This window comes from Falco punctatus (genome assembly GCF_963210335.1).
Source record: "Falco punctatus genome assembly, chromosome: 1".
Taxonomy (NCBI): domain Eukaryota; kingdom Metazoa; phylum Chordata; class Aves; order Falconiformes; family Falconidae; genus Falco; species Falco punctatus.
The window spans coordinates 88,646,640-88,668,937 of NC_137580.1; the positions used below are offsets into that span (position 1 = coordinate 88,646,640).

The 22,298-nt window shown below is 39.7% G+C and overlaps 1 protein-coding gene across 5 annotated transcripts in view; it reads left to right on the forward strand.

The window, feature by feature from the left end:
* Positions 1–22,298, forward strand: part of MED15 (mediator complex subunit 15) — a 49,790-nt gene that overhangs the window by 21,674 nt on the left and 5,818 nt on the right. For 4 of the 5 annotated variants that reach the window (XM_080391793.1, XM_080391789.1, XM_080391790.1 and 1 more), the window contains exons 2-10: positions 4,135–4,222; positions 5,462–5,513; positions 5,947–5,976; positions 7,108–7,323; positions 7,900–8,162; positions 8,935–9,309; positions 11,080–11,169; positions 16,086–16,205; positions 22,117–22,259. In XM_080391793.1, the coding sequence (XP_080247919.1) occupies positions 4,145–4,222; positions 5,462–5,513; positions 5,947–5,976; positions 7,108–7,323; positions 7,900–8,162; positions 8,935–9,309; positions 11,080–11,169; positions 16,086–16,205; positions 22,117–22,259 (1,367 nt within the window). In that variant the 5' untranslated portion in view covers positions 4,135–4,144. The remainder of the gene's footprint in view (positions 1–4,134; positions 4,223–5,461; positions 5,514–5,946; positions 5,977–7,107; positions 7,324–7,899; positions 8,163–8,934; positions 9,310–11,079; positions 11,170–16,085; positions 16,206–22,116; positions 22,260–22,298) is intronic. The other variant, XM_080391791.1, reaches the window with a different exon arrangement.

Here is a 22,298-nt window from a genome sequence, read left to right on the forward strand (position 1 = left end):
ATAAGCTGAGGGAAGAAGGAAGCAGGGGAGCATTGTGGTGTTTGTCTTCCTGAGTAACTGTTATTCGTGATGGAGCTTTGCTTTCCTGTAACTTAAGTTACATTCCTTTTCTATGCTGTGGTGGTTTAACCCTGACTGACACCCAAGCACCAAATAGCCGCTCCCTCACTCCCCCCTCACCCAGAGGTATGGGGAGGATAAGCAGAAAGGAATGTAAAACTCAGAGGTTGGGATAAGAACAACTTAATAGGTACAGCAAAAGCCACACACCCAAGCAAAGCAAGGAATTCATTCACCACTTCCCATGGGCAGGCAGGTGTTTGGGCATCCCTAGGGAAGCAGGGCTCCATCACACGTAACGGTTACCCAGGAAGACAAATGCCATAATGCCAAATGTCCCCCCCTTCCTTCTTCTTTCCCCAGCTTATATACTTAGCATGACATCCCATGGTATGGAATAGCTCTTTGGGTAGTTCAGTCAGCTGTCCTGGCTGTGTCCCCTCCCAATTTCCTGTGCCCCTCCAGCCCTCTTGCTGGCAGGGCCCAAGAAACTGAAAACTCCTTGATTTAGTATAAATGTTACCTAGCAACAACCAAAACCATCAGTGTGCTACCAACCTTGTTCTCACACCAAATCCAAAAGACAGCACTGCACCAGCTACTAAGACGAAAATTAACTGTATCCCAGCCAAAACCAGGACACTGCAATACCTCTTAATTCCAAGTGTTTGGGTTGCCATGCAGTGAAGCTGACAGGGAAATTTCTCGGTTAAAAATAACTCAGGAGAAGTGGTTATTTATAACCTTGGTGGTTCTTCAGTACTGCTGATGGCACAGCCACACAGACAATTGTTCTGGCATAACTTGGAAGGGGCAGCTTCTTACCTAGTCCCCTCTGCTGGAGGATATCACTTCTGCCAGAGGGCATGCTTGTGAAGCTATGAAGGGATGATTCTGTGTGTAGTGGAAGGTTGTTTTTTTTTTTGTTGCTGCAGAAGTGGAAAGAAACATAATGTGGAACAAGGCCTTAAGGAGGCTGGATGGTCCTTTGCTTTCTCCTCTGTAGCTGGAGGTAGTGTTCTGGGGGCCGAGGACCTTCAGGCCTTTACATGTTCTGTCAAGCAAAAGTCAATAAAGTAATAGGGGAGATCTCTATTTTGGGTCTTCTGCTGGTCTGTGGTATTGTGTGGGTGTTCCTGCACTGAGGGCTGCTATTGATGAAATTTTCTGTAACTAACAGAAATGTTGTGTGGGACAGGGTCATGTGCACAAGATCAAGTGAATAGAGTTTATTCTGTTTGTTGGTGTTTACTTGGAGGTTTTTCTACTTAGCCATATCTACATCTATCCACATGACAAACTGCTTACCAGTACAACCTTTTTTTTTTTTTTTTTTTCTTCTTTTCCCCCCCGTTGTTGTTTTAAGCAAGAAAGGTTTGTTGAACTGACTGTTACAGTGATCAGATGGTATTTCATGAAGCAGCATTTGGTGATGTTACATGGCTTAGTGTGGTGTTGGCCCTGGAACTCATTGCCCTTTTGTTGCATTGAAACAATTGATTTATGTGGTCATGATGTGAACTGGATAGGGGAGCTAGTATAGTTTTGAAGCGGAACGTGTTTTGCAAGATTTTTCAACTAGATCAGCTGGCCCGAGTGAGAGGTTGCACAATTGTTGGGCTGGAAACAAGCTGCTTGTGAATGGAGGGGGAATTCCTAAAGCTGGTGTTGCTATTGAATGCTTTGTCTTGTGAAACCACGACTTTGACTGTTCTGCATGAAATAAAGGCAAAATTTTGGTGCACATCTTATGATGCATTTAGTAAGTGCTTATGAGGCAGGTGAAAGTTGAATTGGCTCGTACCATCTGGTTTTTAGAATTTTGTTGTATTTGATGTTCTTCAAGGATATGATAATATTATTTGGTATCGTTAAAGCTATGGCTTGTTTGGGGGTTTTTTTGTTTGATTTTTTTTTAGTGACTTTCCCAGTCTTTTAATGTAAATATTTTTGTTGATTGCGGATGAATATATGAACAAAGAAAGAGCTATGTGTTTTTTCTTCCTTCTAGTCTAAACCTTTCCTGGAATTCTAACAGATATGATATGGAGTGCTTGGAGTGGCATTTTTGGTAATGCAGATATAGTAATTTTAAAATGCCTTTCATGTTCTATAATGTTGAAAGGAAAAGGTAGATACATATATAAGTAGATGACCACTTTGCTGTGGATTTTTTCCAAGTTTTTTTTTTTCCTGATACAGCCAGATCAATGTGGTATCACAGCTACTTAGTACTTACTTCCTTTACTTTCATAATTCTCTTTGTCTTTGTGCCTGCTCAGTTCTTGGTGCTCTCAGAATGAGAGGCATTGTCATTGGACTATGAGACTGGGAAGTTAAGGAGGATTCAAACACTAATGTGGATTTAGAGGCATCCTTTTTGAAAGGGAAAGCATTACAAAAGGTGTCAAGAATTGGATATAGCTTCTTCCTCTGCAGCAGAGCTCCTTTATGAGCAGCTCACTTTAAGGCTTGTTGGCACATGGAGGACTAGTTATTCTGCATAATGTTCAGATTCCGCTTCAGTTTAAGTAACCGTCATGTATAAACAGCATTTATTTTTATTTTTTTTAGTGTCTGCCAGACCACATGAACAAGTTACTGTGAGAGCGCTTTAGAGCAGGTAGCTATGTTCTACTGTCTTCTACTTTGCAGGCTACAGCAGGTTAGCTGTATGCTACTAGTTTGCAAAGTAAGGATGTGAGTTGTGGCAGCCTAAGCTCCTGCGTTTTAAGGCTATAGCGTCTGCCCTTCTCACTGCTGTCACTGTTACTGAGTTAGTTCAGGAAGCTGAACCAGCTTGCTGCTCATGCAAGCACCATTCCTGCTGCATGGGAGTTGGTAGAAAATCAGGAGGAAGAAAATAGTAGTCCCCTTCAGACTGGCTGAAACTGTCAGGGATCACTACCCTGACACGCATTTAGCGTAGGGTAGCTGCTCATGCAGCGGCAGTTACAGAGAAATAAGTTGCTGAGATCTAATTACAAAGTGAAAGTATTCCCTGGTAACTTGTTCGTGGAATTCAGATTATAGCTGCTAGGCTGCTTTAAAACAGAACAGGTTTTGCAGGGAAGTGAAATGTTTCCAAGAATGAGAATGCCTGGAGGATTTGAATGGGGCTGTTCACCTAACTGAACTTCTCATTTTAGGATGTCTTTTATCTCATTGCATGTTTCACAGCTGAATTGCTTGCTACTTTTTGATGTACTGAGAATGCCTCTTCTTTTCCAAGCGTGTCCTTAGCCGTGTGGTTGTGTGGTTTTTTGTGGTTTTTTTTTTTTTCTTTTTTCCTTTTCATCATGCATGTTCAATATCCCATTTGGAGGGCAGATCTAGAGCCAAATTACTACAGGTGTGATGGAGAAAGGACAAGTTCCCATGACTCTGGCTAGTAAATGGGAAAGAACAGTAAGGAAATTGAAAGCTTTTTATTACCAAACCTGTTAATTTTCTTCCCCTTAACTTTCTATCAACAGGGCCTTCTCTTTACCTTATTGCTTCACCTGCTGCTTTCATGTTGATTGTCCCCTCCATGCCCTGCACGTTGCTGTAATGCTCCCACTTGTTACTCCTACTCATTGGTCAAACCTCTATGCCTTTAGGAAATAGTTAATTTTTTTTTTTTATTTTTCCACATTTTATTTAGAGGATTCTTTTGGAAATGCCTGACACTAGACAGGCTCAAGCCCACTGTTTGCCAAACATGGATTATATTAATCCTGTCATCCAGCTTTCCTCAGATGAACAGGTCCTGTTATTTTGTCAAAATAATACATCAGGTGGTAAAATAATTACTTGCTTAGCAGTTCTTGAATTTCTGCAAAGAATATTTGTGTTGCCTTTTAGAAATCATTTGGGTTTTTTCTCCATTATTTGAAGAAATTTTGAAGGGTGGTAATCTTAAGTAATTATGTGGTGGGTTTTGGTGGGGTTTTTTTATTTGGTTGGTTGTTTTTTTTAAATCGATCAATGAGAAGAATGTAAAAAGCTGTTTTACAGACCTTCCTAACTACAGAAAGTATTTTGTGATGTTATCAATTAATACCTAGCCTTGTTTTTTCCTTTTTTTTTCAGTGATGACGCTATGAGGAAGGCTGGTGTTGCCCATAATAAATCCAGCAAAGATATGGAGAGTCATGTGTTTATGAAGGCCAAAACAAGGGTAAAGCATCGCTATCTATTTCCAGAAGTTACTGGGGTATCAAAAGAAGTTTTGAACAACCTGCAGAAATAGGAAACCCAATGCAGTTAGTTAACTGTCTCTGCTTAGAGTGCATTAGTTATGCAAAAGTTTTTATTTATATGTGCTTCTTTTACCCTGAGGGGGAGTGAGGTGCGTTGCATCCAATGTATGCATCAAACTGGACTTCGGTCCAAGACAGCTTTGCTGGTTCTGCAGCATTTAATGCATATATGGGATCACACTTAATTCTTATACAAAGACTTGTGTGTAGTGAATTGCATAGAATTTTCTTTATCCACAGTGCAGCACCATTCTGTATGACCAGTTTGGTGGTCAGGAGAGACTAGGATATCAATGAAAAGGCTGTGTCAAGAGTAAGACCAAGGGAAGTGCTGTGGTTTCTGTGAAGGCCTGGTTATCATATACAATTCTAGACCCTACCCAAATGTAAACTTCTTTCCTGGAGCTGTGTTATGAGAAATTGGATACTGTTGCTGTCTCCAAACAAGCCACATTTGAGATAGAACTTGTCTTGGTGAAAATTTTATAATGCTGATGTCACAAATTTATGCCTGCTGACAGCATCCTCACTGGTGAGTTGGTAGTTTCATGGGTAGGAAGGCTGTCTCAGCCCTGTGCAGTTTCTTTTACGTATTATGAAGCACGCTAATAAAATGCTGCAAAGAATATTTGTCTTTTCACTTCCGACACTTCTATCTTATGTTAGTCTTTAAAATTGTTAACTTACTTGTATTTGTAATACTACCTTTAGCTTAAAACTTAATATTTACCAATAGCTTAAAAGTTCTTGTAGTATGAATATGACATAGTTTGAGGACCAAAGTAAGTCAGTGTACCAAGTAAGTGGGTTCAATCCTTAAGAAAAAGGGGAGTGGCTAAGAAATGGAAGATGGATGTATTGGCTTGTAGTTACGTTCTCATATTGTGATCCTATTAGTGTGATTGTCACAGAGGTTATTTCCAGTGAATTTTGTGGTTTCTTGGCCTTCTGGTACAATCAACCACAATGACTTATTAGTAAAAATATTCTTGATTAATTAATGAACAGACTGTTTCTTGCAAGTGAACTGCTTTGAAAAGCCCACAGACATTGTAAAGTAAAATCTGTTATGTTGAGGAAGAATACTGAAGAACCAGAAAGTCATGGTTACTCTGTTTTTTATTTCCTATGCTAATATACTGATTTTTCACCTTTAGGAGGAATATCTTTCTCTTGTGGCCAGACTTATTATTCATTTTCGAGATATTCGTAAGTATTGTTTGATTGTTGGGGTTTTTTTCCCCTCAGTAATTGCTCATCCCATCCTCCCCAAAAAAGTAGATTTTAGGGGGTTTATGTGTGGTTTTGCATGTGACTCTTCACAAGTTGCTTTAAAAAATTTCCTGTATTAATTTCTAAATACTGTTTCTTCTACAGATCCATTTATAATTCAAAAGTCCTTGAGAAATTATTTAAACTTAGTATTTTTTCCACCTTCTTGATTTTTTTCCTGTATTTTTGCTTTCTTTCCATTGTTTATATAGCATTCTGGTTACCAAATTGGTTAATGTTAGGACTACAGCAGACAGTGATTTTTTAAAAAAAATTTTTTAAATTATGTGAATGTATTTCTTAAAGTATATCTGAAGGGCCAGATTTATGTGTGACAAGATTAACAAAGACAATTGTTTTTCCTTTGCAGACAATAAGAAATCTCAAGCGTCAGTCAGTGGTAAGAGCTCCTTTTTTTTTTTTTTTTTTCTGTCTGTGTCAATGTCCCCCATTTCGAAACAGATCAGCTTAGAAAATCAGGGCTGACATGTACTAAGACTAAGAAGGCTGCAGGTGTCCAAGCTGGAACATTAAACGCTGCTGCAGGAAAGGAATTGTAGCATGATAATCTTGGAGTTGTTTGGTGATGAGGGTGACAGACTTGGACAGTGTTTTAGATGTAACTCCGGGGGCTTGTTTATTTCCCTCTTAATCCTTTTATTATGTCACAACACTAAGATTCTTGAGAGAATAAGAGAGTGAACAGAATCTCCTGCTGAGCTGTGCAGTTTCTCCCTGCTACCAGCTTTGGGTTCCTGATTGTGCTGCATCATAGGCAAATGTCGTGTTTGTGGTGCGTACACACTGCTGTTTGACTGAGGTTAGAGCTGATCATATCTTCTGCTGCTGTGCTATTTTTACAGCAGTGTATGTTAGGAACAAAGTATGATCCTCTATTTTGTCCACCTGCAGGCTAAATATGCAGTTTTTATCAAGTCTGCGATTGATCAACATCTAGCCTAGACAGTTGGAAATACTTATTTTTTAATTATTCTTAAGAAAGAGGGTCCTGCTCCAGTGCGGGCTGCCCATGAGGTCATAGCCTCTTTTGGGCATCCACCTGCTCCACTGTGGGGTCCTCCCCAGGCTGCTGGTCAATACCTGCTCCACTGTGGGCTTCCATGGGCTGAGGGAATCTCTGTTCCAGTGCCTGGAGCACCTCTTCCCCCTTCCTCTTCCACTGACCTTGGTGTCTGCAGAGTTGTTGCTCTCATGTATTCTCCTCTCTTCCACCACAACTTGTACAGAGGTTTTTTCCCCTCTTCCTAAATATGTTGTCAGAGAGGTGCTACCACCACTGCTGATGGGCTTGGCCTTGGTCAACAGCGGGTCAGTCTTAGAGTCAGCTGGCATGTGCTCCATCACACATAGGGGAAGCTTCTAGCAGCTTCTGACAGAAGCCACCCCTGTAAGCTCCCTCTGCTACCAAAACCTTGCCATGCAAACCCAGTACAGTAGATGATGGAAAACGGAGGATTTGGGGGAGGCAATTGCATGGCTGGCTGCATATTGGTAACTATTTTCCTTGTAGATCCGATGAATGCCCTGCAGAATCTAACTGGGGGTCCCCCAGCCGGGGCACCTGGAATGGGCATGGCTTCCCGAGCTCAAGGAGCACCAATGAGTGGGATGAGTGGCCTTGGTCCAATGGGACAACAAATGAGTCTCCCAGGGCAGCAGCAGCCTCCTGGAACCTCAGGGATGGCCCCTCATGGTATGCCAGGTGTCTCTACAGCTACTCAGCAGAGTAAGTGTTCAGTTTGCTTCAACCAGTGAAACTGTTATATCAGTTTTTTGGTACACAGCTTTTCGGTAAGGAAAGGGTGCTGAAGAGATTTCATACTTTTGGCTAAGTCGGCTAAGTGAACTGCAAGAAGAATTGATTTCAAATACTGCTATCTAATAGGGTAAATATACTGCTTAGGAACAGCCTAGCAGTTGTAAGAGCAAATGCTTCTCTTGTCCTACAAGATGCCAATTTCAGAACTTTGTTTTTATAGAGCTCGCCTATGTTTTCTATGTGTGCAGCACTTCCTGATGGTGATCTTTGTGCCTGTTTCGCCTGTATGTAAAATGGTTTTTCACATGTTTAACCTAGGTTGCTTACTATATAGGCAGTGAGAACTGGAGGTTGGTAGCAGGAAGTGTCATTAATTCTGCTGTTAATGTGCCTCATCCATTTGAGGAAGCAAAAGTATATGCTGTTAACGAAGCATGTTAATGTACTTCAGGGATTATCTTCAATTACTATGAGTTATACTGGGTAACTGTCTCTTGCACTGTTTGGATCTCATGTTTTAAGTACAGTCTGTCTTCTTTTTAGCCCAGCTTCAGCTTCAGCAGATAGCGCAGCAGCAGCAGCAGCAGCAACAACAATTCCAGCAGCAGCAGGTGGCTTTGCAGCAGCAGCAGTTCCAGGCCCAGCAATCAGCTATGCAGCAACAGTTTCAGGTCCAGCAGCAGCAGGCAGCAGCAGCTGCAGCAGCCCAACAGCAGCAGCAGCAACAGCAGCAGTTGCAAGCTGTCCAGCAGCAGCAACAGCACATGCTGAAACTGCAGATGCAACAGCAGCAAAACCAACAGCAGGTGATGACAAACAACTACAGTGGCAACTGATGCAATCTCTGAGTGATTACTTGTCAAGTGAGGCTTGGCTTGCATGAAAGTACTGGGTATCAGCTCTGCCTCTTACTAACTTGCTTCCGCTTTAGGGTTGGACTTTGGTTTAGACTAAAAAGTTAGTTGGCAGCAATGTATTACATCCCAGAGGAAAAGCTTAACAGTGTTTTGTTTGCTTTCTTCTGGCATAGCAACAGAATTACAAACATGAGGATAGTCTTTCATTCTGACAGGAATAGGGATGTAGGAAAGAACTAAAAGCACTGGCATTACTCTAGGAATAATGGCTGTTCTGTCATTGTGTGAAGTACACATGGCCATTTTAAAAAATGTGTGCTGAGCATATCATGTATGTATCATCCTTAAGCACAAAAGCTTAATCCAGCTGTCATGTTCTTGTGCAGTTTCTGGTAAATAGTGGTGCTGATGCAGGCTAGTTACATTTGAAGAAGTGCTTCTGTGCCCATTTGTACAGGAGAAGCTGAGTGACTTCATTTTTGCTTTTGAAAACTGTTTTAGTAGGAAGACAAGCTTGTAATATCGAAACAATGGGATGTGTACTATGTAGAGTTAAGATACATATGAAGAGTAAGTGGGTAAAAAGGTTGGGCTTTCCTTTTGGGCCTAAAACCTCAGCCTGATGTATTAGGATTCTGTTTGCTCTGGGTTTATGCTGTTAAAATAATGCTGATATTGCATTGCTGCAAACTTTAGCATCCTGGCTTTTCCTGCTTTTCAGATACAGCAGCAGCAGCAGCAGCAGCAACTACAACGAATTGCCCAAATGCAGCAGCTGCAGGCAGCACAGGCTATGCAGGTGCAGCAGCAGCAGCAACAACAGCAACAAATACCACAACAACAGATACAGCAGCAGCCACCTCAACAAGTAATGCAACAGCAGATGCAACAGATGCAGCAGCAACAACAGCAGCAACAACAGCAGCAGCAGCAACAACAACAACAACAGGTTGCTCAGGCACAACAGTCTCAGCTTCCACCACAATCCCAACCTCAACCCCAGCCCATGGTATCTCAGCCACAGGCAATCTCAGGACAAATTCCTAGTCAGGTTATGCCTGTTACTCTTACACCACAACAATTAAAAGCAATGCAGGTAAGGGCCAGTGACCAGCTGATTGTTCATTTATTATGATCCTCTAGAGAAATAAAAGAATTTGTTGACTTCTGCTAATAACAAAGTACGAAAAAGCATAGCTTATTAAGAGATCTTGTAGTTACCATGTTATGAGTACAAGAATTTTAAAGCTTTATGTCTGGGCCTGCCAGTGGAGAACAGTTTTGTGTCTAAGAGTAAAGGACTTCTGGAAATCTATGAAAACCTTTTATGCAGCTAATATTTAGGAATAATTTCTTGTCTTACTCTTGTATGGACAAGTAAAAAAAAAAAGAAAAAGAAGCAAACTCTGGTTAAAGAAAAATCCTCTCCGTGACATTAGCTGTTCTAGAACATGAGCAAGTGCTTTCGTGTACCTAGTGTATGTGACTGGAGCCAGTGTTGGCTCTCTAGCATGCTGACTTTGCTTTTGCTGCCATGTTTAGAGGCTTTGGTCAAAGTTGAAGATACTGGTAGTTCCTGCCTTGAAGAGTACGTGATCAAGACAATACTTTTACTCCATTGAACCTCTTACTGGGTCGCCCTCTTAATGGTGTAGCTTTTTGAACTGCTGCATTATAGTAATTTTTTTCTGGACTCCATATGTGGTGTTGAGCAAAAGCTCAGATGTAAATCCCAAGAACTGCTTTTCTTTGGGTCTTGCTGGGGAGGCGTGGAACGTCAGCCACACTTGAGAAATTATTGACCCCACATGGACGTATTGATACCTCCACTTTGTGCTTCTACTGTTGTCCTGTAAGCAGGTCCACTTACTTGGTGTGCAGCACCAGTTCACACAAGGAGTCGAGGTATTTCTGTCTTTTTATTCTAGCTTGTGCAAAGAAGCTAGGTGGTAATCCTCAAAAACTAGTTTACCTCTTAACACACTTTAAAACGTTCTATACATTTTGAACAATTGTTTACAATTAGGTTTAGTCATACTTAGTTCCCATTGGTTCTTAGAAGCTTCTTGTCCGTTTGAAGGTACAGCGTTCTTTTTTTTTTTTTACTGATCGTGTTCTGTGGGGAGGGGGCTTGTTAGTAGGGGGCTTTCTTTGCTGAAGGTGGATCTCTCAGTATGCTAATTAGGATAGTTCACACAGTTCAACTAATTTTCTGTTTGGTCTCATGAACCATTTTGTTCTCCTTGAGCTTATATTGTTATGTCCCAGCTTCATTTATGGTTCTATCACTTCTCCCAAGGCCATGCTTTGCTAACTGCAACATCCTCTGTTTTTCTTTATAGATATCTACATATTTTGTCTAAATTTCAAGTTAAATAACAGATTTGCCTTGTATTAATCATGCAAGCTGGTTGACTATGCTACCTGCTAAGCTAGGAGTAGTTAGATGTCATGTACGTCACACTGACGATCGTAATGAATGTATAAACATTTGAAATGTCGGTCATTGATAGGTGCTTAAAATGCAGTGAGCTTGAGGGAGGTCAACAGGTATGTGGTTAAGTACATTTGCCAGAAAGTTGAAGTATCTAGTGTTGTCATAGGAAGACCTGGTAGTACAGGGAAAAAATTGCAAGAAGAAATCAAATCTTGGGTGCACAGTCTATGGGAAGACTGTTCTAAATGTTAGAAACATGGGAACTTGTTTTTGAACTTTCTTTATAAAAACTGTAGGAAGAGTATGTATGTAAAGCTGATCTTGTCTCCAAACCCTTTTTTATGAGTATGATCAATGTAATTGGAACAGCAGAAGTCTCATGCTCTAATCGGATACATGTTTACTTCATTCTTTCTTTTCATACTCAAGGTAAGAGCTCAGCTGGTCCAGCAGCAGCAGGCAGCGGCAGCAGTGCAAGCAGCTCAGGCCCAGGCTGCTCAGATGGGAGCTTCAGGGCAGGTAAGGGCCCAAGAGCCAGTATCACTAGTTATAGGCCTGTAGCGAGTGCATGCTAGAGATGAGCATGGAGATGGGTTTCTGGTGGCTTTCTGATGAGAGGTCTGACATTGGTTCATCCCCTTTATAAAAGGGGATGTGGGCTTTTATGCTGTTTCTCCTTTGCCTGGAGTCAAGAGGCAGGATTTCGTTGACAACCTCTCTGTGCATGCTTTCTGCCCTGAGTAGGTAAGATTGTTGCCTGTACTGACAAGGAATGCACATCAGTAAGATGGCCTACTGTGGTCATGCTACAAGTCTGACTGTTGGTACCTGGAGTGTATCACCTCTTCTTTCGTTAAACTTTATATAGGTGACTGCTTTGTTGTGTAAACTGATTTCTGTATTGTGAATCTTTGCCTGCTATCTTTATTCACATGTGATTTATCTTTCATCTCCATGTATTGACTGTAAAAAATAGTATAGACAATGAAACCTCTCTGCACTCCCCTTTCATTCCTTTCATCTTTCATTCTTTTTCTGAGTGAAATGGGTGTTAGATATAGATTACTCTTGTTTTGGATGTGAATTGTGAAGAAAAATGGCATGTGTCACAAGTGCAGTTACATTTTTAAAAAAGAAGTGCTGGGTGAAAGCTTATTGTCTAACTTAGTTTTCTTATCCTGCAATACACCTGTAGCCCCTGTGATTGTTCCTTGATGTGTGTCTGGTATGAAGGAGACATGGGGAAAAAATTTGGGAATGGCTTGAGCTGAACCTCTCATCTCATTTTCCACAAGAATATGAAATAGTCTTTTGTGGCTTGCCTCTGTAGTGTTTCATATTGAGGCATTTTACAGACATGGGTAAGTACAATTATCACCACTTTGTAGATGAAGACACTGAGGCAGACAGATGAAATGAGGTTGACTAGGATTAATGGCAGGGTTCTTTTCATATACCCAGGCATTCCATGTCTGCATGCACCATTTTCCCTTCGGCGCACAATTAATATTATAGATTCAATAAGCCATTTGGAGGTTTTCCCATGGACTGTAATAACAATTGGTTCTTCACCACACATCTCCCAGACTTGTATCAGGAATACTGTCTTGTACCATCATAACTGGCCCACATCCTTGTTGGTGGTTAAGTTCTGTTTCTGTATTGGTCCTTTTGCTTGAGTCAGCGTAATTTAGGATGTAAAAGCTGAACAGTGGTAAGTACAGTTGGTACAGTACTGGTGGCAATGCAGAATTCTCTTTTTACAGTTGAAATGTGAATTAAAACTTCTGTTTGTTTCTTAAATAATTTCCAGGTGGGAGCTTCAGGGACTTAGGCTGACTCGAAGGAGACTCTGACTTTTTTTTTCTTTTTACTAACTTAATGGTGCTCTTTTCAACTCCTAAGCAGATGGATTATGCTTATGTACAGTCAACTTAATTCTTGCCCCATTCAGTGAATTCATATGCCAGTGGCTTAACAGCACGGTGCATTTGAAAAGTTTTGGGTGCTAAGATGGTTGACAGCGGATTTTATATTGCAGCTTTATTCAGATGTGTAGTAAACTCAGGGGTGGCTTGTTATCTGTCACAGATGGAGTTTAGAAAATTCCACATACAGGCTTTACTTCACTTATGTTCATGCTATTGCAATATGAGTCTACTAAAATTCACTTAACACTGTCAAGTCCCATAATTAAATGGGTTTCTTGTACTTGAGTAAATATTCTCTGTGTATAGTATTTAGTTCTAAGATTGTGGCTGTGTACAATATTACAATGCAGCTTTGGTGTTGAGAGTACGTATGGATGTTCTGTATAAGAAGTTTCTTTTAAGAGTAGATTTTGCTTTGTATTTAGTTCATTTTTCACTAGCACCAGCATTTTTAATAAATCTGCCTTGATTTCTTCATTTGGTTCAGGGAAGCCTTTATTATAAACAAACCCTATTCTATCCTTTGCTTGTTACGTTTAAACTTAGTCTCTAGGGGGTTTTAAACTGGGAATTTTCGGTTGATATGGCTGCATTTTTCCTTTTCCATTCCCGGTTTTAAACATGGATCCACGTGAGTTTTGAAGTTCTCTGAAGTCATAGACACACTGTGCAGGTCAATGTTGCCCTGCTTGGGTGGTATCTAGTCCTTGTGAACACGTAACTCACAGGTGAAGCTGATAAATAGACAAGGTAGTGTCCTAGTGACCACAGAGTGCTACACAAGTGCTTGCAGCACTGAGAGAAAATCTGTAATCAACTGGAGCTAAGTATTAATAAAGTTTAAGTCACTGTTCTTGTGCAACTCCTTCAGGTGTTCAGAATGCAGGTTGGCTGTTGCTCTTTGAAAATCAGAGCTTCATTTAGTGGAGTGACAGTGGCATGGTACTCACATATGCTCACCAGAAGCTGCATATTTGTGGAATCCTGAATCTTTGGATTTTAGATGAAAGAAAATTGCAGGTTCAGGAATCTAATAGTTATATTCCACTTCATTTGTATCAAATAGTGGGGTTTGTATCTTACAGGGGAGGGAGACTCTCTTCTTCTGCTTGCTGTTTTTATGGGGTAAAACTCTTAATTCTATAAATTAAGATAAATCGATTTCACTTGTGGAGGAGGATTTGCTTTCAGTTTAATCTTTTTCAAAAGTACTTGAACACTACTGGTTGTCTTCTGTTTTTAGACTGACAACAGTAACTCCTTCATGAATATATTGCTTTGCATAAAATAGATGCAATCTTTGGAACTCCCTTTCCTGACTCTTGTTGAAGGGTCACAGGTTTCATAAACTTCAATCAGCTGGAGAATGTGAAAAATAGGTTACTTTGAAGAGTAGAATTGGTATCGTTTTACATATATGCTTCCTTTCCAAAGCACACGTTTCAAAAACCAAAAAAGACAAAAAGCCAAAACCGAGTTGTGTGCCTGTGCATACACGTTTGACTAACCACACTACAACAAATAGGTGAAAGCCTTTAAATTGGAGTTTGTCATGCTGGTGCTCAGTGGTTTGCCAGACACTTAAACTGTGAACATGCTTCTAATTTCCTTGACCTTGGAGGAGGTAATCTAAATCTTCACACTTGGTGGTGTGGCATGAGAAACAGGACCAAGATGGGACGTAACATCCTTGGGCTTTCACACGCTCCAGAGATCCATGTGCATTCACAAGGGTCTAAGATGGGGTGATTGTGCCTGGAAGGATATGTTTGGTCCACCCCCATCCCTACCCCCCAGCAGTTTCCCCTTTTTTTGGTTGTTTTTTGTTTTTTTGGTTTGGTTTGGTTTGTTTGTTTGTTAGGGTTGTGTTGCTTCACCAGCTCTCATGTTGATACTGTAGCTCTTCACTGCACTTCGTAGCATCCACCTGTGCCTTGTGCCAGTGCTGGGTTGTGTTTGCTTGTGGTGGCTGTTGCATGCTGTGTGTGTACATGTGCATGTGTGTATGATGTCTGAAGTGCTCACATTTGTTTCCTTTCTGAAATATCCCGTCTCTGACCATCCCTCTTTGCCTGGATGGACAAGGACTGCATTGCTATGATGTTGTGAACTAACAGCTGTGCTGAATTTGACACTATTTTCTTTATCGGTTATTGTTTTCTTTTTTCAGTCTTGCTATGTTGTATTTAATTTTATTTATTTTTAACAGTTGTAAGCACATGCATTCTCTGACTCTCTAGAGACATGTTGCTGGCTGCTTCAGTCCATTTACATAGAACACTAAGCAAGAATGCCCCAAACCATTTAATGAAAGGAGACTTCGTTAACTCTTAGGTTAAGTTAGGGCCTGTGCTTGGCAATAACTATGGTGGGGAAAAAAAAAAGTAGCCCAGAGAACTTTACTGTAGCTTTTTTGAAGTACCAAACAGAAGCTTTTTTACTCATAAGTGAATCTGCCAAAGTTACACAAATATCACCTCAAAAATATGCTGTATTTGCTGTAAATTCTCAGCGTATATGGTATAATATTAAAATTTAAGTAACAAAGGTCTATAGAGATATATATGATTAAATCAGTGTTGTCTTATGCAGGCTGATCATTCTGAAAGGTACTCCTAGACACTGCAGAGCAGCATAGTCCTAATACTGTTTTAACATACAAATCCATTCTAATGCTAACCTTCATCATTTGTCCTAAATTATTGTACTTTAGGGTGTGCTCAGTCTGTACATTCGGAGGATCAAATAGTGCATGAGTAAGCTTGAGGCAGATCATGAACTCCTAACAGTACTTTGGCACAGCTTAGTAATAGAGGAATGGGTATTTGTCAAAATGATGGAAATTACAAGGATATAATTGACTTATTCTGTGAGTTATAAAAGGAAGGAGATAACATTTTAAAATCCAGAAGTTTTTTGTTGTCTTTGACATTGTTATACTGTCATAGGTTAAGTTGGTATGAAATTTTGTTCACTGTGGAGCATTCGTACTGACAGTTGCTGTCGAACTGTCTGCCAAATTATTTTATAATGAAGGGGGCATATGCAAATACTGCTAAATCCTTTGAGCCCACAGTGGGGGAAAGCATATTGGAAACCTATGGCAATATATAGCTTCTTATATGGAGCATTCTTGACAACAATCTTAGAGTGCTTATTCCCAAGAATTATAGAAATTCAAGATGTCAGGCAAAATTTAGGAAAAGCCTTTCATGCAGATGATAGGATAGTCAACCCTTGACCCATGAATCTGAATGTACAAATCCACTCTCTCAAGATACCTATAATTCATTAGTTTTCTGAAAATGGATAGAAAGAGTATAAAAAGGAGTTTGATTTCTAAGCTAGCACGTTAGGTTAACCTTTAGAGAAAAGCTCACTAACCTTACCTTCATGCTTCCCCACCCCCTAATTCCTGGAGGCTGCATGTGCTTCTCATCCTGCCAGTGCACTGCATTTCTTGTTTTGCGATTACTTTTGTCTGTTGTCCCTCTGTCCTCAAAGATGATCACCGCACCTATGGCCCGAGGTGGGATGCAAATAAGACCACGGTTCCCGCCTACCACCGCTGTGTCTGCTACACCGCCAAGCTCCATTCCTTTGGGTGGACAGCAAATGCCACAGGTATTTACTGAGTCAAAGCACATTGTGTCAGGAATTGTGCAAAGCATTCAATACATGATTGTATAGCCCTTGCTTTCAAGCAAGGGGAAGTTCACTCTTTCATCAAACTACTAACTTGCTGCTGTTACATACAGTATTGGGCTGTTTAGGTTTTTTTATGGATTTTTTAAAATTTTAAATAATAGGTTTTCTGAGAGCGTGGGATATCAAATAAAGCATTTTTAAAGCAGCATAGATCTTTATTTTGACATTTAAAACATTTCCATGTTCTGAATTAATTCAAGTCTCAAATTAGAACTTTGTGGTTCGAGTTTAGTCTGTCCGTACTCCACAAGTGTGCATTTATGAGTATGTTGCAAGTCAGCAGTGCAGTGTACTGGCTGAGTTGTGTCTGGGACCTTACTTATCATGTGTTCATGCTGTGTACAGGTTTTTCTTTTATTAATAGTAAACTTGGTTCATTTCAGTTTGTGTAGCTTCTTGGCATGGTATTAGGGACCAAGAAAAATGGATCTGTTCTGTTCTTGAGTGGTTGTGTAGGAGGAACTACTACCAGAAGAATTACACTTGTACCTGCATCAGAGAAGAACCTGTGTAGGCAGGCTGGCAGCACCTATTCAGCTGTTGCTGGGAGATGCGTGAAGTCGGAGTACTGCATTTGCCTGGTGCAGGTCCAGATCTGCTCAAGACCTCACAATCACGTTTTGCCAGCAAAATGTATCATTTTGGGGGAGCAGGAATGGGGACAACTAGAATAAAACAGGGTAGTTCTTACCAGTAAGTCACAAAACGAGGCACTATTCTGCTCTGCAGAAGTTTGCTGAGCTCTGTATGATTGGTGTTGGTTTAAATATCTATCATATTATGATGGTGGAATAGCGTTCAACTGCATTTTTTCTGTTACTCATGAACCTCATGTCTTGTTCTTTTAGATGCTAATTGTCAAATTTAGTACCAAGTGCAGTTTTAGTTCTTAATACCACTGCATTTTGTTCATAGGTTTAATACAAGTTTCTTTACTCTTTGCATTTTTGTTTCCTTTGCAAGCTTGTCATGGGGCTGTGGACTGTCTAAATCTTTGCTTCCTAGTGCTGCTGCATTGAGTTCAGTAGGCACAGCCTTTTCTTCTCAGGAATTTGCTAAGGTAGATACAGTGATCAAAAAGATTCTGAAGACCTAGGCAAACACATCTGCTGCTGTTTCTGGTTTAAGATGGATGGTCATTTCAATCCAGGTCGTTGTTTATATGTTAACTGAAATAAAACCCAGGCATCACTGGGTCAAAGGAGAATTTACTTTGGGCTTTGTTTGCTGTAGCAATTTATATGTACTGAGACAGTCATCTCCCATGTGAAGTATTGACAGTATTTGGTTTGATGATGAGGCCTTCTGATAGTTATTTAAATATTGGAATGCCTTATATTTAATACTTGAATCATAACAAAAGACCTCTAGTTTAAGCATTCAGTGCCATAAGTTGATCTTTTAGTGCTGATGTGTCTGTGGTTATTGAGAAGCTTTGATTTCTGACACCAAGTGAATTGGTCATCAAGGAGTGCTCTCAGTAGCATGCAAGGATTGTGAAAATGATGTAGCAGACTGTAAAACTAAGAAGGCAGCAGAGAAAACTAAATTCCTTTGTGAACAATAATTGGAATAAAAATGGCTCCTAAGCAGGTGGTAGGATGGGTGAGTGTCATGGTTTAATAACGGCAAGAAGTGTGTGTTTAAAGCCAGTCTGACGTGCCATATACTTGGCAGCTCTAGATCAGTACGCATGTTGTCTGCCAAAACATTTTGTTTAGGTTCTAGGTAGGTTAGAAATTAGAAATGTAATTTATGCCTCTTAATTTTGTAAAATGCTTAAATAATATTATCTGTTGGATATGTTATAACTTTCTTGTCATCAGAGCCCTTGCAGCTGTTCACAATAGGAGTAAGGGGTTATAGCATATAGCTGGCTATTAATTACTCATTTAAGAGTCTGTCATCTCCTTGACAACAGTATCAAAAGTGATAGGTAGTTCAGGGTGTCTTTTCAGAAAAAAGTCATGGTATTGCACTGAAGAACCCCTTCAACAAAAGGACCAGACGTGATACCAATATTGTGTAGCTATTTATTTATGACAAAAATGTCAGTCTGTACTTTTTTATCACAAAGTTCAGTTGATTCTGCAGTGGATTTTTTTTGTTTGGTCAGGGTGTTTTTGCTATTATGGTCTTTTCAATCAAAATATATTTACTGATATGGCATTGTATTCCACAATCTCCTGGTCTTTTGAATTGCCATAGAATTAGAACTGACTTTTTTTTTTTTCTTAGTTGAATACTTACCAAATATGAACTACAATCAATGTTAATGGCACTTCTTGAACTGCTAAGAGAAGGTTCCTATACCATATTGGGATTGGCTCAAGAAACCTGCTGATCTTGAAATTTAAAAAAATTAAACTAATCTATTACTTAGCTTTTGCTTTAGCAATTAGATAACTAATGTGCTAATACCAATCATTCTGTATTTCTAGCATAAAAACCTTCAAGTTCTATCTACAAATTCATTACAGTCTGCAATAGTATAAACCTCCTATTTATTGTTGGCACAGAAATCTTCAGCAAATTGAAAATACAGGAAAAAAAGTAAAACTGAGTTTAATATTAAAATAAAGCAAGGGATACTAGCCTGACTGGGATTATGGGAACCTGTGTCTGAACTTACTTGAAGCTCTGCAGAGCTTCCATTTCGTAAGGTAAAGCAGCGTAATGGTGAACTTTGAACCCAGTTTGCAACAGAGCAGGCAAGGCTGTGCTTACTGGCTTAACACTGAAACTGTAAGAATAGTAGTGTAAATGCTTTCTAGAGTTTTCCTTCAAACTAAAAGTGTTTCTACTGTTCCTCATTACTGCCCATCACTTCCTTGTCGCAGTCTCCTTTTCCTTGCTGTTAGCTTCTGCATATTGTGCATTCTTGCTACTGGGAGAGTCTGAAAAACTCGCTAGCCTTATCTACTGAGTGCTGTTCTTTGCCTGAGCCTCAGCAACTGGAGGTAGGCCTTATAGCTAAGTTTATCTTCCAGCATGGTGTGCTCTAAATAGTAAGAATAGCTTTGATTTAATGGATATTAAGTGCAAACTTTTGTCATGCAAGCCTAAATATCTTTTGGGCAAGATTTCAGAAAGTTTAGGCTTGGTGTCATGATCAGGTCACTGTAGAGTTGCAGAGTGAATTCATGTCCAGTGGGCTGTAATAGCTGTCCATGGATATACTTGTAGATGCAGAAACTTTAATCCTGCAGTGAAAAAATATGCAGTTGCATTTCCTTATATATGTTGAAGATGAAGGGTATGCAAATGGACAGTAACCATGGCTTAACTCTGGAGTTGAATGAGGAGCTAAATGAGTTTAACAGGGTTAAAGTTCCAGAGAGAGGGGGTTTTGTATTTTGCGCTTACTGATATTTTTGTGTGTTCATTTCTTTAAGCCTTCTTTTTAGTAGGAATTAGTTGGAATTAGCATTCCCTAGAAGTTGAAATTTCATTACAGTCTTAACCCATATCCTGCCAACAGTGTAGAAATGTAAAGCTGAAAGTATCTGTCCTATAGAAAGATATCTGAAATTTTTTGGTAGCAAATTAACTGCTTCCAAAGAAAAATAAGGCAGTAAGTTCAGAACTGCATACTTCTGAGTGCATGCTTTTGTAAATGTCACAATTTTGCTTAATATTAGACATTAGCCTTTGGTATTCTGAAATCAAGCGGGCAGAGAGCAAACCTGTTGCGAGAAGGAAAGCTGTTTGCCTGTGCATGTACTTAAGAAGGAGTAATACAAAAAAAGATTAGTTTTTTCTATGCTTATATGCACAGTAGATGCAGCATGTTCTTTGTTTTGCTTTTCTGCAACATTTTTTAAATTACTGTGAAGGGACCTTGGTGTTGAAGTAGATACAAAAGCTTAAATCTGGCAAAAATCCTAATGAAATCTTTCTCCTTCCTTCCCAAACACGGATTTAAGTCTTCAGTAGTAATTTTGTGTAACCAACTTGAGACACTTAAAAGGGGCCTGATTTTCAGGAAATGAACCACTCAAAAAGTGGTCGTAGTTTGACTTGATGAAAAATGGGTGCAGCATCCATGTGGGTAAGTTCTAAATCACTTGCTGTTTAATAGAATGTTAAATAGAATTGTAAAAAAATCACGGAGTGCTTTTTGCAGTGTTCATGCTAGCTTCCTTCCAAACAGTGGTGAGATGCTTGGTTTCTGTGGGAGGCAGATTATGCTTTTTCAATCTCAAAAATGCTTTTCCAACTGTTGAGGAGATGTGTGCTGTTGAAGAATCCACCTCCTATGAAAAGTATTTGTTGATGATGGAGAAAAGGAAGATGTAATAGCTGATTTAAAACATTTCAGGCTTACTTGTTCTAGATACTGTCTTTGTAGTAGAGGTTGCAAAGGTAATGGGGCTATTGAAGATTGGAAAAAAACCTACCAGAGTATGTCAGGCTGCATTTGATTTTAAACTATGCTTTAATGGATGGTAAACTAGCATCTTCAAGTTTAGTAGTTCTACATTTGCAACTAGCTGTGGTTGTTTGGGCCCATTATTATTTTTGGGTTTTAGTGGAGTGTGATGTCTTATTGCATAGCTGTAATGCGATATGCTAAGCAAAGCATTTCCTGTCATATTCAGTGTGTACGTACAAATGTAGACCATGCAATACTTACTTTTTAATGTGTTAAATTTTATGTGCTAAAATGTTATGTACTCTGGAAACAGTTGGGTGATTTAGATGTATATTTAGTGAGTGAGTGAAGGACAACACCAAATCACAGTACCCATGAAGTGTCTGTGACTCGTGGTTTTCCTGGGACCTTTGCTGAAAAATGGTATAGACTGAGGGCAGGAGTTGTTAATTCATAAAGGTGCTAATCAATGACTTACAGAATGGATGCATGGGTTACTGAGTCACGATATGCAGCCTTTGTGGGCTAATTCAGTTTATCTTTGCATGTACTTATTTATAGCCTGAGGTCATAAGAACTCTGCACGTGCCTTAAACATGATCACTTAGTATCTGCATTACTGCTCCTGGCCATGATACAGGGCTTTTTGTTTGAAGTGATCAAGAGGAAAAACATCCATTAGAACAAATGTGTCAAGTTCCTTTAAATTGAGCATCATCTGGCTCTTGACACTTCAGAGCGTACAGAATAAACTTAGTTGTTACCAGGAGTTCGGTGCTGTGCTGGAAATGCTCTTATTCATCTTTTTATCCTTCAGGCACACCTCATCATTCTCCAAAGGTCAGAAAGCTATTTCTTTTTTTTTTTTTTTTTCCACCTAGCCATTCAGTTTGGAGTGTTTCTGTCTCCAGCCAGACTTTAAAGCTGAATATTTAAACAAGATGATGGTGGCTTGGCTTACTTAACTTTTTTTTTTTTTTTTTCTTCCTTCCTCCTAAAGAAAACCAGTTGGGAAGCTACAGTCAAGTCTGACAGACCTTTGAAGACTGTTACTAAAATGTCAAAATAAGGAGGGGTTTTCATGACTGTTACTTCTCAAATTAGAACTCTTTCTTCCTGCTTTTCTTTACTTAGTTCTAATAAAATACAGATTTTCAGATGGCATTTTAATTGCAGTATAATGGTTTTGGAAATGAAAAACAATTACTATACAGTTATTCAAATTGTGTGCAATTTTAATGGTTATTTTTAGTAAGGTTGATATCGAGTACTGTCCTGAGAGCTTTGAGTGATACAGGTAGGACTGTTGTTATGAGGGAGAACAGGAAACTAACACTTTCATTTCTCATAGGCCTGAGGATACGTTTCTCTCCATAGGTAAAGCCTTTTAGTTAGGTTCCCCTAATCTGCTCCCTTTTGTTGTTACTGATCTTAACTTTTTCCACATTTCAGGTCAGTCAGAACAATATTACCATGATGTCATCCCCATCTCCTGTCCAGCAAGCTCAAACACCCCAGTCAATGCCTCCACCACCTCAGCCACAGCCATCTCCTCAGCCAGGCCAGCCAACTTCTCAGCCAAATTCAAATGTCAGGTGAGCTAGACAGCAACTTTTGAGGACCTTTATCAGGGC